This window comes from Papilio xuthus, unplaced genomic scaffold, assembly GCF_000836235.2.
Source record: "Papilio xuthus unplaced genomic scaffold, Pxut_1.1 DF825946.1, whole genome shotgun sequence".
NCBI classification, from domain to species: Eukaryota; Metazoa; Arthropoda; class Insecta; order Lepidoptera; family Papilionidae; genus Papilio; species Papilio xuthus.
In genome coordinates, this window is record NW_013532703.1 from 8,144,520 (window position 1) to 8,159,699 (window position 15,180).

At 32.2% G+C, this 15,180-nt stretch overlaps 2 protein-coding genes across 3 annotated transcripts in view; both read right to left on the bottom strand.

The window, feature by feature from the left end:
* Sdc (Syndecan) overlaps positions 1–10,284 on the bottom strand; it is a 182,415-nt gene extending 172,131 nt beyond the window's left edge. For both annotated transcript variants that reach the window (XM_013321129.1, XM_013321128.1), the window contains exon 1: positions 10,051–10,284. In XM_013321129.1, coding sequence (XP_013176583.1) covers positions 10,051–10,116 — 66 coding nt within the window. In that variant the 5' untranslated portion in view covers positions 10,117–10,284. The remainder of the gene's footprint in view (positions 1–10,050) is intronic.
* Positions 10,285–11,409: 1,125 nt separating this feature from the next.
* Positions 11,410–15,180, bottom strand: LOC106124048 (uncharacterized). Its single transcript, XM_013320497.1, has 5 exons — positions 14,673–15,180; positions 14,147–14,422; positions 13,676–13,825; positions 12,262–12,388; positions 11,410–11,705 (listed from the first exon to the last, which is right to left on the bottom strand). The coding sequence occupies exons 1-5, from the start codon at positions 15,098–15,100 to the stop codon at positions 11,574–11,576; spliced, it is 1,113 nt and encodes a 370-aa protein (XP_013175951.1). The 5' UTR covers positions 15,101–15,180; the 3' UTR covers positions 11,410–11,573.

The window sequence follows — 15,180 nt, forward strand, 5'->3', positions numbered from 1 at the left end:
GATAGTACGGTAGTAAAAATAATTTATTTAAATACTTAAAATAGAATATAATAAATGTATTCAAACTTTATTTCAAGCTAACATTAGTCCCACGAAAGCATTTCCATGAAGGTTTCTCTAGGTTTGCACATAGTCTATCCCTCTCATTCTGTATAAATAAAACAGAGGTAGCAATTATTTTTCATACCAATGTTCTGGCAGTGGATTATTACGATAACATTAACATGTAACTATGTATATTAAAACCTATAATATTAGGTACATATAGTGCGTATTAATTTCCATCGAAAAATTCGACTAAAAATTGGCTCGAAACATACGCAACCAGTAATGCTGGAACTCCACAACAAACAATCCAGTCGAAATGTCAGTGCGTTACAACGTCATTAATTTAGGCTAATCAATGATCTGACTTAACTTAGTCCAAAACCTACTTCTAAGAAGATTCGTAATATTTTTATTAATCAGAATTACAAATAATGAAACAAAGAATATTAAGATTGCACAACGGTTGTGGAACAGTGAATAGACAACCGCGAACGTAAAATTAGTATAACATTTTTTTTTCTTCTAAATGTATGGATATCTGAGAATCTCCTCTCAGGACATGCTATGAGTTGACTCGGCAATATTATCAATATTTACATATTTGCTATGCGTTATCATTTACGTCATATTTCTATGATTGATTCACGATGTTTGGTTGATTTGTTGAAACACATTGTTCAGGGTCGTATGAATAATAAAATGTTTACATTAATTACAATCAACATTAAACTTATGAATGACCAATAGATTATCCCACATACTTAACAGTGGTAGAGCCCACTTTAACATCTTCGCACGAATTGGCCCGGCTCGCCCGGTGAAATACCACGACCACACAGAAGACAGACGTCAAGTGGAAGCAATTCCGCGTTTCGCCTGATGAGTGTGCGTCCCGGAGGCCTAATTTAGTCCTCTTTCTCTTCCCACCCTTTTTCTTATAAGGAAAGGATGCAAAGTGGAAGTGGACTTTCCGGATGAGAGGATGCATGGAAAGGGAAGATATTTTCTTTCTGTGCATCATCTCCTCCGTCGATTAAAGGTAGGCAACGCATATGCAATTGCGTATGTCTATGGACAACGGTCACTTCGCTATTTCAGCGATTTCAGGTGGCCGCTCGCTCTTTTACCACCTTTTGATATTAAAAAAAAACTTTTCTCAAATTAATTTAATAAGAAAGTAATAACTTCAGCTCAGTCGAAACAACAGTTAAGATACTTCGGATGTCAATAATCTTAAAAGTCAAAGGGAATACAAACTCTCGAAAGGAAGCTTAATAAAATAAAAACTTAGATTTATTGATGATTTATAGGATTATAGGAAATTCTTAGTATAAGTCTCAGCACCGATCGTTTTAATAGTTATAATCAATCATGGACTACTGACTTATTTTGATCGAAGATAATTCAATACTTAGTACTACAAAGTATACGATGTTCCCATCAATTGTCTGTTCTCTAATAGGTTTGGACATAAAAGTCCTTGCAAATAAAACGCATGTCGACGCCGCGACGCCGCAAGACGGATGCGTCTAGTTAAGAGAACAGGGGCCCGCAGAAGTGGTTCATTTATTAAAACTAAATAAAGTTCTAGATACCTTAATAAGATACAGATAAATCGGCATATACACTCACTCATAAACACTCAGGGTTGTTAAATGGAAGTTAGTTTTCTTGCGATTGCGGCAGCTACAAAATCTTATTCACTAAAAAGCCATTGACAATACACGTACATGAATTTATAAAAACTGTGTGTTGTAAACTTAGCTTTAGTTCTGTAATAATATAACATAAATTAGGTCCTACATATTAAAAAATTATAGCATTAAAACGAATTACTTTTCATGTAGATAATTACATTTCTAAATGTAAACCATAATCTGACCTAAAAGTTTATTGCATTCTTCGTAAATACACAAGAATTAATATTATTCCGATGTGAAACAGCTGTGCGTTCCTATACTATATAAACCAAAACCAGTAGGCGCGCTGTACACATAAATGGATTGAAACAATTTGCATTGACACAACAATTGGACAGGCTTGTGTCTGTGTGCAATCCGCCTTGTTGACCGTCCACTATGTCCTTTGTATGACTCGTGTACTTGATATCCTTTATAAGGATCTAACTAATGTTGAACATTTATTTACAATTCAACATTGTTAGTCATTTGTTTTATAATTGAATGAATTGAAAATATGAATGACACTTCGTTAATATTCGTTTTTTTTCTAAAATTCAAGGCTTAGGAAAATTAACAAATTGAGAAAGAGGACAGGCAATATTACAGCGAATGTTCTCTCTACTTGGTAGAGATAACGTCTCGGAATTTGAATTCAAAGAATTATTTGTCAAGGAAATTAACAATAAATTAAATCAAATGAGATGAAAGTTTATTGCCTACTTTTAATTCCATATTCTTTGAAGAAATCTACATGAATAAAGTGAAAACGTTAATTTTAGTAATGAAACACCTTTTGAAGTATGTCCAGAAGTATTTATTGAAATCCGACGGCCATATCAAATATCAGTAACGGCTTCTCACAAAGGTAAATAAGATATCGTGTATGCAATTTAAACGAATGATGACACCAGGAGGTTCTAATGCATTACTGTATGAGTCATTTGCCACATGCCGTAAGTTGCATATCGCATTCAAAGGATTGTATTTGCACAATTACACAACACTATTTCTAACCATTCAACGTCTTAATGTCCTTAAAAGAAACAAAACAACTACGTCGAGATTTTATTTGCGGCCAGTATTTTTTTTCTAGCAAAAAGTTGCATTAGCAGTTATTCTTTATTCGCAGACTAAAAATAAACGATGTTTACCGTTTATTATAACGTAATAGCGTTGTAAAAAATTATTGCAGTTATTACGTGAGCTTTTAATACTGACCTAATTCGAGACGATAGTAAACTTCATAATAGCGGCAATTTTAAATTGTTGTTATAAATATTAGCCTAGTTTTATGATTTATTTTGTATCTGCATATAATTTTATTAGATTACGATTTGAAGTAAAATTACGCCATGAAGTCTATTAACTACTGGACCTTAGCACCTAATTGCTTACCTAGACCGAACCTTCACCATTAAGCCATAAATAAATTTTATTGTTTTCTTACGTAAAATATTAAAATTACTATGTTTTATCGTCATTTTTTTTATTTTGTTCTTTATAGTTTATTCTACAACTCTCTGTATAAAAATACATTCAAAAAAGGAAGTATATTTGTGATTTTAAAACGTTAGTTTGTATTCGTAACTCAAATTGTCAAAAGTATTAGTTGAATGTAACGTGGGCAGCTAAGAACTATACGAAATTGTTTGATCGTTTTATTGTATAAGGCCCGTTGCACAGATGTTCGAAACGGCCGCGAAACTCTCAGCAAACTGAATGGATTGTCTGTCCTCGCCCTACCAGCTGTAAAGCAGATGTCATTCGGCCCGTTTTATTATGATTTATTGTTAACACCAAGTCCTTTTTAATTCTCGCTCATTTCGGAGAATAATTTCCTTGTGTCAGCCAACGTTGTGTTGTTTAGAATTGTAAATTTTATTAAAATAACTTCTCACAAGCAACCTTAAAGTGGTCCTTATTGTTTGAAAATGTCTTTACTTTTACACATATGAAATTGTTTTGTAAAAAGACACGGAGAATTTCGATTAATGATATTGAGAGTGTAAATTCTGTTTTGAATATATTATAACGAAAACTTAACACAGATTACTTATTAATACTAAATTCTTTTAATGAATAAATCCGTTCGACTTATCACGAATCAAAGAATTAGTTCATATATGCTAAATGATGGATAAATTATAATTTACGATATAATTGTCTTTATTAGATTTATTTAAAAGAAGCATACAACGTCAAGCACAATGATAACTACACATCAGTTAATTTATAAGATAAAAAAATCGATTACTGCTTTTTAATGTTCATTAATCGATGTCGAATCGTTTAAATATTAACTTATAAATATTGCTCATTATGTATACGATAAAGCTCAAGCTTAAACGTTAGGATGACCCGATGCCAAGAGTCTTAATTAAACAATATCGTATTTACCCTGTGGACTGATATTGGCAATCGTTTTAATTAAATTATTGCTATTCGATTTCATTCATATCACGAATATACAATATTATGTCTACAGTTTCAACAGAGACTTAGAAACATTTTTTTTTATTTTTTTTCATAGCAAAAATAAATCTAAATTACGACCAGCATAGATGTTTAAGTGTGTATTGCAAAAAAACTGCGTCTTTCTTTCATTTATAAAATATAAACATATCTTTTAGATCGAAAGCGGTTCACCAATTTAAACTATAGAAAGTCAGAATGGATTTGACATACATACCCATGGGTACCCAACCTAAAGACATGCAATAATCACCATTACATCTTGTCAATAATTGCACAAAAAATCTGCACATAGATATTTATACAAACGATCAATACAACATATCAAAATAATATTCTTTATTAAACATATTTTAGTGGTAACTATAAGCCATTGGTTTTATGCATTTCTGAATTCTGACAACGCGTAATTAACATTTGCAATTAGCAAACGCAACGCCCAGTATTTATAACGATACCGAAATATTATTCATCATTGAAATTAATTTGCACCTGTCATTTGTATGTTTTGTGGTTTCTAATTAACATATTTAACTATACAAATATCATCTAAACTATCTAATGTTTATTAATTAACAATAGACAAAATGGCAATGGCAAGAGTAGGATAAAATGGCGATTATATGTTTAACTAGCTGTCTCCTGCAACTTCGTCGGTTCGGAATTGGAAAAAAAACTTAATTGCCTATGTGTTTTACAGACTATGTTCTATAATACATCTATGTTAAATTTCACCAAATACTTTAAGCCGTTCTGTATGTACTTCCCAACAAACATCCATCCATTCATCTAAACTTACCTTTTTATAATATTAGTAAGATTTTTAATTTTTCACATTACTACTCTTGGTATTATTTTCACCTTGGCATTGCACCGGATGTCGGGTTGAGCTATAAAAAGTATACTTTATATTTTCATATAATTTGTAAGTCAATTGTTGCGTGTGCGCAGACGTGAGGCGTAAAGGCATGTCTACATGCGATCGTGTTTATTGTTTTCATTTTCCGACACCCGGATATTACATGTATGATTTAACAGCGAGAAGTACCGCCTTTTACTTTCATACTGCGATTGTTATATTTGTATTGCCATCCCTTTCATTACCCTTCAAAAAAAGACGTCAAGTTGTTGTAATACAAGAGTCATGGTAATGGAATTTTATTGATATTATATTTTTAGAAATTATTAGTTAGAATCCTTTGGTGCGAATGACGTGCTTTTGTTACAAAATCCAGCGTCAGAATGATTAGTGAGGGGACATAAACGTCGACATTTTAGTTAGGCTAGTGTTGAGTCAAAACACTGTCACATTTTCAGATTTTCTTTCTAACAGTATAATGTGTATTTTTGATAAGTTTCGGTATCACTATAAGTTACCAACACTTTAGGAAAAAATGGCCATGTGTTTGTGTTAATTTTAAAAACAATCAAAAACATTTTATAACGTTATAATATCTATAATATGAAGATGTCAGAATGTATGTTTCATTACTGTTATATTTATAAGTAAAATGCATTTTTAGAAAAACATCACGAAATGACAATAGAAAGGATTTTGTACATTTTAAATGTAAAACTTTTAGACTAAAAACACGGAATATACATGTATTCAAGCTGTATAAAAAAGTTGTCATAAATACGTGCCTTGTGTACCATTTTTTTCAGTATTATACAAAATACATTTTAAAATATATTCATGTATATCAAATATATTCTTGTTTATGGAAAATACTCTACGTATCCACTGTCGAAATACATGTACAAAAACATTTCTATGTCTTTGAAGACACACAACAATTTAATGCATTGTTTAGATGATACGTGCAAAATACTAAATACAATTTGAGATCATTTACACTTTAACTCATAAGAGACAGGAACTGTTTAAGCACGTGCTTTCCCTTCTGACGAAGAATACTAAAATTGTTTGTGTGCTCCTCTTGAGTGTCATTTTAGTCAGTACGTATACATTTATGTCAGTATGCAAATGGAACTTATTTAGTAACAGCAGCTCTTTGCTAGTCCGTTTTTCTATAGTCAAAGTTGCTGCAGTACGTAGATGAATCAAGACGGGGCCGGGGTTCGAATGCGTCAGCATGTCTCGGTCAGAGATCCCAGTGATGCAATTTCTACATTCAAACGGAAACTGGGCATTGCATACGCCATCTATACGATAATTAATGATTAATTAAAATAACTTTTTTTATCCTTGTAATCGACTGAATTAAGTTTAAAAATCACGTATAATGTTATTCTTCTTCTCTTGTCTAACATTACACAATATGAGTTAGTGTTGTCAAACCCAATTTGCTTAAAACATTGGAAGCTCGCATCAAGCACACATTACCTATAAAGACTATTAAAATTATTAAATCTAATCAACCAAGTTACATGAGTTAAAAATAAACATAGCTGAGCACTCACAAAACTTCTAAATTAATCACACGGCGACGTTTATTTTTAAAGATGCTATAAGAACTAATTTCCTTCAGATGTGAACTCCGACATCGTCTTCCTTGATTAAAAAATAAACTAAATACTTATTTAACAGTATAATAACTTCCCGCGAACGCGTATAGATATTTCTTTTGACTGCGCAAGGCTAAGTATTTATTTTCCATCAGTAGACGCAAATATTTGCTGAGGCCCCTTTTTGCCGCTTCGTTTTATTCGCGGTAAGTATAGCGAATCGTATTTAATTATAGCGTCATTTTAATTTTCTACGACTACTGATATGGCTGTAGACGTCTCCTTGCATGTATGCGAAAAAAGCAGTAGTCTGGGAAGAATGGAGACGTCTACGAAACGGGTCACGGCAACTACTTGGTGACCACAACCAGTCTGTAAAGTTTGAAGCGACTGATAAGAACTAAAGATACGAAATTTCAAAATGAATATCTGTAGGAATTATTTCCAATCGTACAGATGAATAAAGAGACACTCGTGTTCATACAGACACTCCGTGTATACATTGAAGTATACACTGACGATGTATATGATGTATACAATGGGTGTATACATCGAAGAACCGTATATAGTTTCTTGGTCTTATTCTACCATAATGTTTAGGAGCACTAATGGCTTCTTAGTGAAATTATGAGATGATGCAATTTTTCATATGTCAAGTCAACGTTGTCGTTGTTTAAGAAAAAAATGCTATACGAAGTTAAGTTTTGATTTCTAGAATTTTAAACCATTTTGGGAAAAGTATACAGTTAGATAATACACTTAACAGCGTTAAAGTAATTAAAAACATACTAAGATATGGTACGAAAAATGTATTAAAAGTTGGAAAAATGTTACACAGTGAAAAGTTCGTCGTCAAAAAACCTTAATACATTTGCCGATACCTACATTTATGTGGTTTGCTTTCAAAGTCAAGTGTCAACGAAAATAGCGGGAATAGACGACGATTTTCGGCTGCTTTTTGTCGAGAGGTAATGTTTAATTCACTGAAACCTTCCTCAAACAGCTTTCGGCGTTGTGAAAAAATACCGAATTCACCAAAGCAATACCTTTTTGCCGTAAGGTGTTAATAAAACAATCCCAACCAGAAACCTAATAGTTACAGTATAAATAACAAATATTTCAATCCGAAACAAGGAAATTAGATTTCTTTTTTGTTACATACTAAATCTTTCACAATGTTTAGCAAAGCAGATGTAAAATTTCTCTTTGAATTTACTTATTAATTGCAGTACGCTAATACGATTATAAATGTAATGTGGCGAAGGACAAAGTGACGAACATATTCCAAAGCCTAAAGTCAAATAGAAAATAAACATAGTTATACGATATTTCGTTGTACTGCGTTCATGTATCACAGTACTACATCCTGTATGGAGTGTAAACAAAAAGCCGACCGACAATGGGCCAGGTCGCCAGCCTACTTCACACATCGCGCGGCTCTACATCCTGGCTGCGGTATGGTAAGTAGCTGTTAACTATTAACTAAACACCTAACTCATATTTATAATATATTTTGTCGACAAATGACAGTAAGAAAAAATATGTTGATAGATGTATTTACCTTCGTCAAAAATATTATTGATTCGGAATAGAATGAATTATTTAAACAACCAGATGATGTCCACCTGGCTTCAACATAAAGTTGTAACTAATAGCTTTAATGAAAAGTATAAACGACTTAATAATTAACCCTCGCTGTATCGGATTACGCTGTTACGTTGATAATAAGTTTATTTACCACGAAGCCTTATAACTGTCCGATATACAAAACAGCTGACTCAATGAACCTAGGCCTGTCCTAGTTCATATTGTCAACTTAAGTTATATTATGAATTTAACCTACTATTTTTTTCGTTTACAACACTCTTCCAGCGAATTCAAGTATAAATTCTTTTAATTATCTGGACTAGAGGTATTTAGTTGTAAGTAATAAAAAAAATCCGAATACTATACAGCTACATACCATAGCGCGTCTTTATCGCCGGATCTCAGCTGCAAGCTGAACCCTTTATTCCTATTGACGTCATTCCTTTCTATCTCGGACAAATTGAATTTCAGGTTAAAAAATATTGTTAAAGAGAGTTCAACCACATTTTCCACAATACAAAGTTTATAATGACAATGCCTTATCCGAATGTCGAATTTTCTCTAAAAACATGATCTATATTTTATGCACTTTTATTTACGCACTATACTTTCGTCTTTTTGTTACTTTAATTTTTTTTATATTTACCACGACTGACCCAAATCTGTTTTCAGTTTTGTGATGACGGACAGAGTAAACAACTTGACCGATTTCGTGATTTAAGATGTTATTATACAATTCGAATACATATTCAAAATAAAGACATTTTTACTTGGTCAGTTCTTTAATTCTCACAATTTGCGTCATCTTTTTATGCCCACTTATCAGCTAGGGAAAAAACATATTTTAGTTATTCGTTACTACAAAAATCGTTTATAACAGACCAGCTTTTGCCTGCGACTTAGAGTAGATTTAAAAGATATTTCTGGTCATATAGTCTCTATTACAAAAAAAAATTGTAATAGCAAAAGAATTTTAGAAATTGATTCAGTAGATTTAGTGTTTATTAGTTACATACAAAAATATACACCATTCCTTATTATAATATTAGTATAGATGAAGTATATTCAGACTTGGCTAATAAATTACTCACGTACCTACAGACATATATTTCACAGCTTCACATGCTAATGTTGTATTTCAATTTTATTAAGTGCTCGACTACTTAGAACTAAGTGGATACTTATTCGGAAGCAAACAAATTACGGACGGATTTATGGACATGACCTATTAATAATAGGACAAATTCATTTCTTGAAACACTGTTTATGGCGTTACCGTTAGAAATACGTTAAACTTAACCCACGCTATTATAAGTTGTATTTTATTACTTAGATAAGTACCAATCTTACGCTTTCTCCCAAACGTGGGCGATACGCCGACCGACCGACACTGTGTCTCCATTCATGGCACAATCGTATTTACCTACGACTCGACAACGTGCGATAGTAACAAAAATAACACGACACAAATCGACGGAGGAATCTTGATAAACATTGTTTACTTGCAGATTACAACGCGCTAGGCGACGGTAAATATTGAAATGTCGGGTCCAATTCCTCGGACGTGTGAGTAAAGAATTGACAATTATTCAGTTCGTCGTTCGTGCAATACAACATCGTACAGATCAGATACAAGTTTACGCCGTGTTGACATTGAAAGTTACGCAAGCCAAACTAAGTGCAGACGCTGAGTTTTCGAGACTGCATACATAGTGATGACAATATGAGTCTATATTTCGTCTGACGAGCAACAAAAAGCCGGAATGCCGCGTTTAAAGACGGCCCCTCTTACCTCTGTCGCTCGTACGTATCCTGCGAGGGCTAAACATGACAGCCATAGGTATATCCGAAAATGCATCACAGCAATGTTATCCGGCTCCGCCGCTCCAGTGGTTGCACAACACCAATATCACACCACAAAACAATTTGCTGTTATGTTATTACACTAGCACTTTACACACGGTCACAACAACGCGAGGAGCGACATGTACCCTCTAGACAGGTTTGTAGTAAACTGAGCGGCGCTTGGCGCTCGCTTCACTGCGTTGAAACCGCGCGCCCCTGCAAATGAATATCGGATAACTTCGTTAGTGTGAGTTTTCGTTTTCGTTCTGCTTTGATTTTCATCTTATTTCGGTACCACAGTTTCATATTCTAACATTAGTTTAATAACGTACAATACAAGAAATTCTTTATAAATAGAATAAGTAATGCAAGCCCACAAAGCAGTTCTAATTTTACACATTACGGGACAGAAATAATCTTATTTTGCTAAGGAGCTGACGGTGGATCGTTTATGATAGGTAGATATAAATACCTTTCGAATTAAAACTTTCTTGGTATTGAAATTTGAAGGAACTTGCTTCAATATTAACATTGTACCTATATAAGAATTTTAAATTATATTTAAATAAGGTACCTATAACTTTTCGTTTTCTTAGAATACATTGAAAAATAAGAATATAATATGTAATACCTGCATAATTTTCAAAAGAATATATCGTCATTTTAAAACAACTTACTTAATACACTATTGACAAAAAAAATAATTAATTTTAATTAATTTTTAATTTAATCTTTTGCATATAGTACCGCTGAGATATTATAGTAATATTTTACTTATTTATTAAGATACATACTGCAGTATCTTAATAAATAATATAATGATGATACTACACATTTTTTTAATATAAATCACAGATTAACAATAGAAATTTTAAGAATAATCAGAAAATTAATAATTTAACTTTTTTTATTTTATCGCGATACTCTTCTCGTAAAAACGCCATCTATGCGTTGAAATAGACATCGTCATTAACGTTTACTGACTTAGTTTCTATTATCTTTCCTAGATGTCGCTTTAAAGTATTTGGTTAAAACCGAAATAACGTAGACTATCCTTACATAAAAATACAAGTCATGCACATAATAGTCTTATCTTACTAATATTATAAAAATAAATGTTTAGACGGATGACGAAATTTGTTTTAGTTATAACATTGAAAGAACACATCGCGGAAAAAGTGATTAATAAATAGCATAAAAAATTATGAATTAACAAGGTTTGCGTTGAAACAATGTAATTTTGAAAGCTATGGCTCCGTCATGCATGACGAATTTATTAGGGTTTAGAAGAATCATAAAATAAAACGACCATTTAGAAATATATTTCTTGCTCAAACCTCAACATAAACTAAAGTAAATAAAAGCAAACATTTTTGACATTAACCTTAGCTCTTTTAACTACACTGTAAACATAATAAAATGATCTTTCAAAGCGATACTGATGTTAAACCTTTAGCAACTGATTAATGTTTACTTCTCGTCCATCTTTGCCATCTGCTCCTTGTGACGTCGGATGGCGTCCTCATGACGCTTGATCTGGTCTTGATGGAAGGCAATCTCTTGGCTGAATACCTGCTTCATATTCGATAATTGCTCCTTTTGCTGCAAATTATTTAAATAAAACATTGATCTTCATTTTTGTACCAAATGTTTCCTTTTTTTATTTTTATCCACTAAAGTAATACTTTTATAAACTTTATTCATAGTAATCTAAAATTATAATGACTAATAAGTTGAGAATGGATGAATCTAGATCAGTCTTTCCCAAAGTGGGTGATAACGCCCCTTGTGGGCACTGCAGGTCTCAAGGGTGGTAAGAGACCCAGAAAGAAAATGGGGGTGTTGTGAAGAGGCCTGGGGGTTAAGATTTCTGTGTTAATATATAGGTCACAATAATTAATTAATTTAATTTGAAGTTAGTGGTTTTTTTAATATGTGAAAATATGGGGGCGCTAAAAAAATATTTATTCTCAAAGTGGGGAGTAGATAAAATAAGTTTGGGAACCACTGATCTATATGATTCAAATGGAGATAGAAATCAAGTGACTCTGTATTTTCTTTTAATTCTATGCACATAATATTGTAGGTGCCAGTAACTAAGCTTGTAGGCCATGTGTCATAGTAAATGTACACATTACCGGATATTTCAACAACTAACCTTGTTGTAAAAGTACTCTTCCTCTCTAGCAGCCTGCATTTTTCCAAAGGAGCCACCAGCATCACGGATGGCACCTCCAGTGCCACCACCTTTGCCAGCTCCAGAACCAGGCTCACCAGAATACATCCTGTAATGGTTGATTCTTTGTTTAAGCAAAACATAACTTTATCCAAATATTAGTATTGTTGTACTGTAAATAACTTTGCATACATATAGAGCATAGTTTAGAAGAACACATAGGCTACTATTTAAGTTTTATTTAAATTATGTCTTGATGAAAATATTAGTACCAGTTACTGAATACTCCTCAGAAACACTTTTTTAAAAATATATGTATTTATTTATCTTTTAAATTAAATATATATATATATATATAGTATATTTAATTACTGTGCCCGTTCCTTTTAACTATATTACTCCAAAATAAATCCATAGACAATAAGGGACATGTATAATAAACACAAGTCACTGGCTCACAATGTCATAATTACTCATTCCTTGTGACTTGTGACCGTAATAATAGTTTAGGCACTTATAAATATAAGAACAAAGTATAAACTATTGTTAGTTACAATATTATTTATAGAAAATTCCCTTTGTTGGTTGCTATTAATAATAACTTAAAATGCTTAATTCGTTGTAAATAATAAATTACTGTATCTAACAGATAAACAATTTAATAAATGGAATATATTAGCTAGGATTGATAGGTGGTCTTTAAATGATTTTGTAGGTTAGGAGAAATAATATGCTAGGGCAAATAAGTCTATAGCAAAATAAGAACCAATACTAGGTTATTATGCTGTAATAACTTAAGTTAATTTTAATTAGCACAAAAATAAAAATAAAACGTAGAAAACTTTAGGTAAGGTTGCGTAATCTTTAAGCCGGTAGAAATTATTTATACCTTAAGCTTGCAATAGCGGGTCTTAACGATGTTCTTGTTTTCGAAATGAAACTCATGACTTGTGTATCAAATAATACTTTAAATATAAAATGTGGATGTATTCCAATATTTCTATAAAAGTATGAAATGACATAAAGCCATGTAGAAATTTCGTGAAAATTCAATTGTCTATGGATATTACCATACAATTGGCACCAAGGCTTTTAGCCAGGAGCAATATTACTGAAACAAATTATTGTAATCGGTGATTGCTTCATATCTTGTTAAATTATAATTCTATTTACAAAAATAAAAACAAGGTAAAATGTGGTAAAGGCTTATCTTGTTCTAATAGAACGCCTAAATAATGTTAACTTAGGAACGTTATGCACTTTATATGACGCGCCTTTATGCTATTTTATTACTACAGTAATTTTGATTAATTCAAAATTCGCCCTTCTTGGAAGAATTAATTGCCTACAACATGGATTATCGAAAATAAAAAAGTTGTGTGCGATTCCAACTTACCCCATTTCAATGTTTTTCACCCACAAAACATGCTTAAGTTTTTGCTCCGCAATGATTTTATTCAGCTCCGCAGCTTCTCTCATTGCCCTAGCTACTTGTCTTTCTTCCTTCAGAGTTTCAAGTTTTAATTGCTTTTCTGCCGCGGAATAACTGTAAGTAAATGTTAAAAAGATATTACTAATTTATAATCCTCTATACCTTAAAAATAGCTATAATTTTAATGACCGAAACGAAGACAGCATGGAAGAATATACACCTAATTATTTTATGTTTTACAGTGTTTTTAGAAGTTATTTTTTGTTTAATTCAATGGCACCTTATTTGTCACACGCTCTTTACTTTGTGCCTGTCTGCTGTATTTCACAAAAGTATGGTTACTACTTAAGATACAATTAAAACACGCACACACGAAAGCGAATAAAGCATGTTTTAAATCACAACGACCTATCCGATCATAATGATACAACTTACTTGAAAAAATCTCGAAATTCTGCGTGAAATGGATTGATGTTTAATCCAGGCTTGAATGACATATCGGTCATAGCGCAAACATTTTTCATTGTATTACTATTATTGTTTTCTTCAATTCCTTCAATATTTTCTTGCTCTGTTATTTCTGACATTTGTTCTGGTTGTTCTGGATAAGACGATTCCGATGACTCAAACGTATTATTGTTCGTCGTCCTTTCGTGATTAGGAACGTACTCCATGCTATTATCTTCAACGTTACAGGACTGGATCATATCTCTGTAATAACCTTATGTTTTATATTATGTATGTATTTAATATTGTGAAAGTTTATAACTTTCACAATATTAACAAACAAGAAAGGGAAATGACAGTCTTTTATATATAATAGACTGTCATTTCCCTTTCTTGTCAAATACAAATGTCAGTGATCTATAATTGTTACTTTAAACTGACTTTAGATAATTTTAATGTTACAGTAACATATCAAACTAAAATCAATTAATTTTAAATGTTTTAATTTACTTACTCATCTACACTTTCAGCCTTAACCTCAATATTCGCACTAAGAGTAGTTTCATGAACACTTTCATCGTCTCTTTTTATGGAGTCGTTTTTCATGAAGTCTAGAATGCTGCACACTTCTTGTGATTGTCGCGTACACTTTTGTACATCAGAGCCGCTTTGAGATATTTCTTCACGTGCTATTCGTTTCATATTTTGCCATTGAGTTTTAACTTTTTTAATTGAACTTTCTGAAAACTTGTTACCAAATTTAGCTGCTAATTCGCTCAATATTTCGTTCCAGGCAGCGTCTTTTTCTTCAGATTGGTTAGGGCCATTGTTAGGTTTAGTAACGATTACCTCTTTACGTTCCTTAATTAACTCTAGAAGGTATTGTTTTTCCTCGAGCGACCAATTGGGTGTTCGCGACCGACGACTTGTAATTTTTCTCATTTTCACCGGCACAACAGGAGGTATGTGATTAATCTTTTGCAACGATTTGTTGCAAACGATGCACTCGACGTCCAAAATTA

Coding starts and splice junctions, on each gene's coding strand:
- LOC106124048 (XM_013320497.1), bottom strand. CDS start 15,100: ATGAGAAAAATTACAAGTCGTCGGTCGCGAACACCCAATTGGTCGCTC. Junction 14,423..14,672: donor AAGGCTGAAAGTGTAGATGA/GTAAGTAAATTA, acceptor AGGTTATTACAG/AGATATGATCCAGTCCTGTA. Junction 13,826..14,146: donor GAATTTCGAGATTTTTTCAA/GTAAGTTGTATC, acceptor ATTTACTTACAG/TTATTCCGCGGCAGAAAAGC.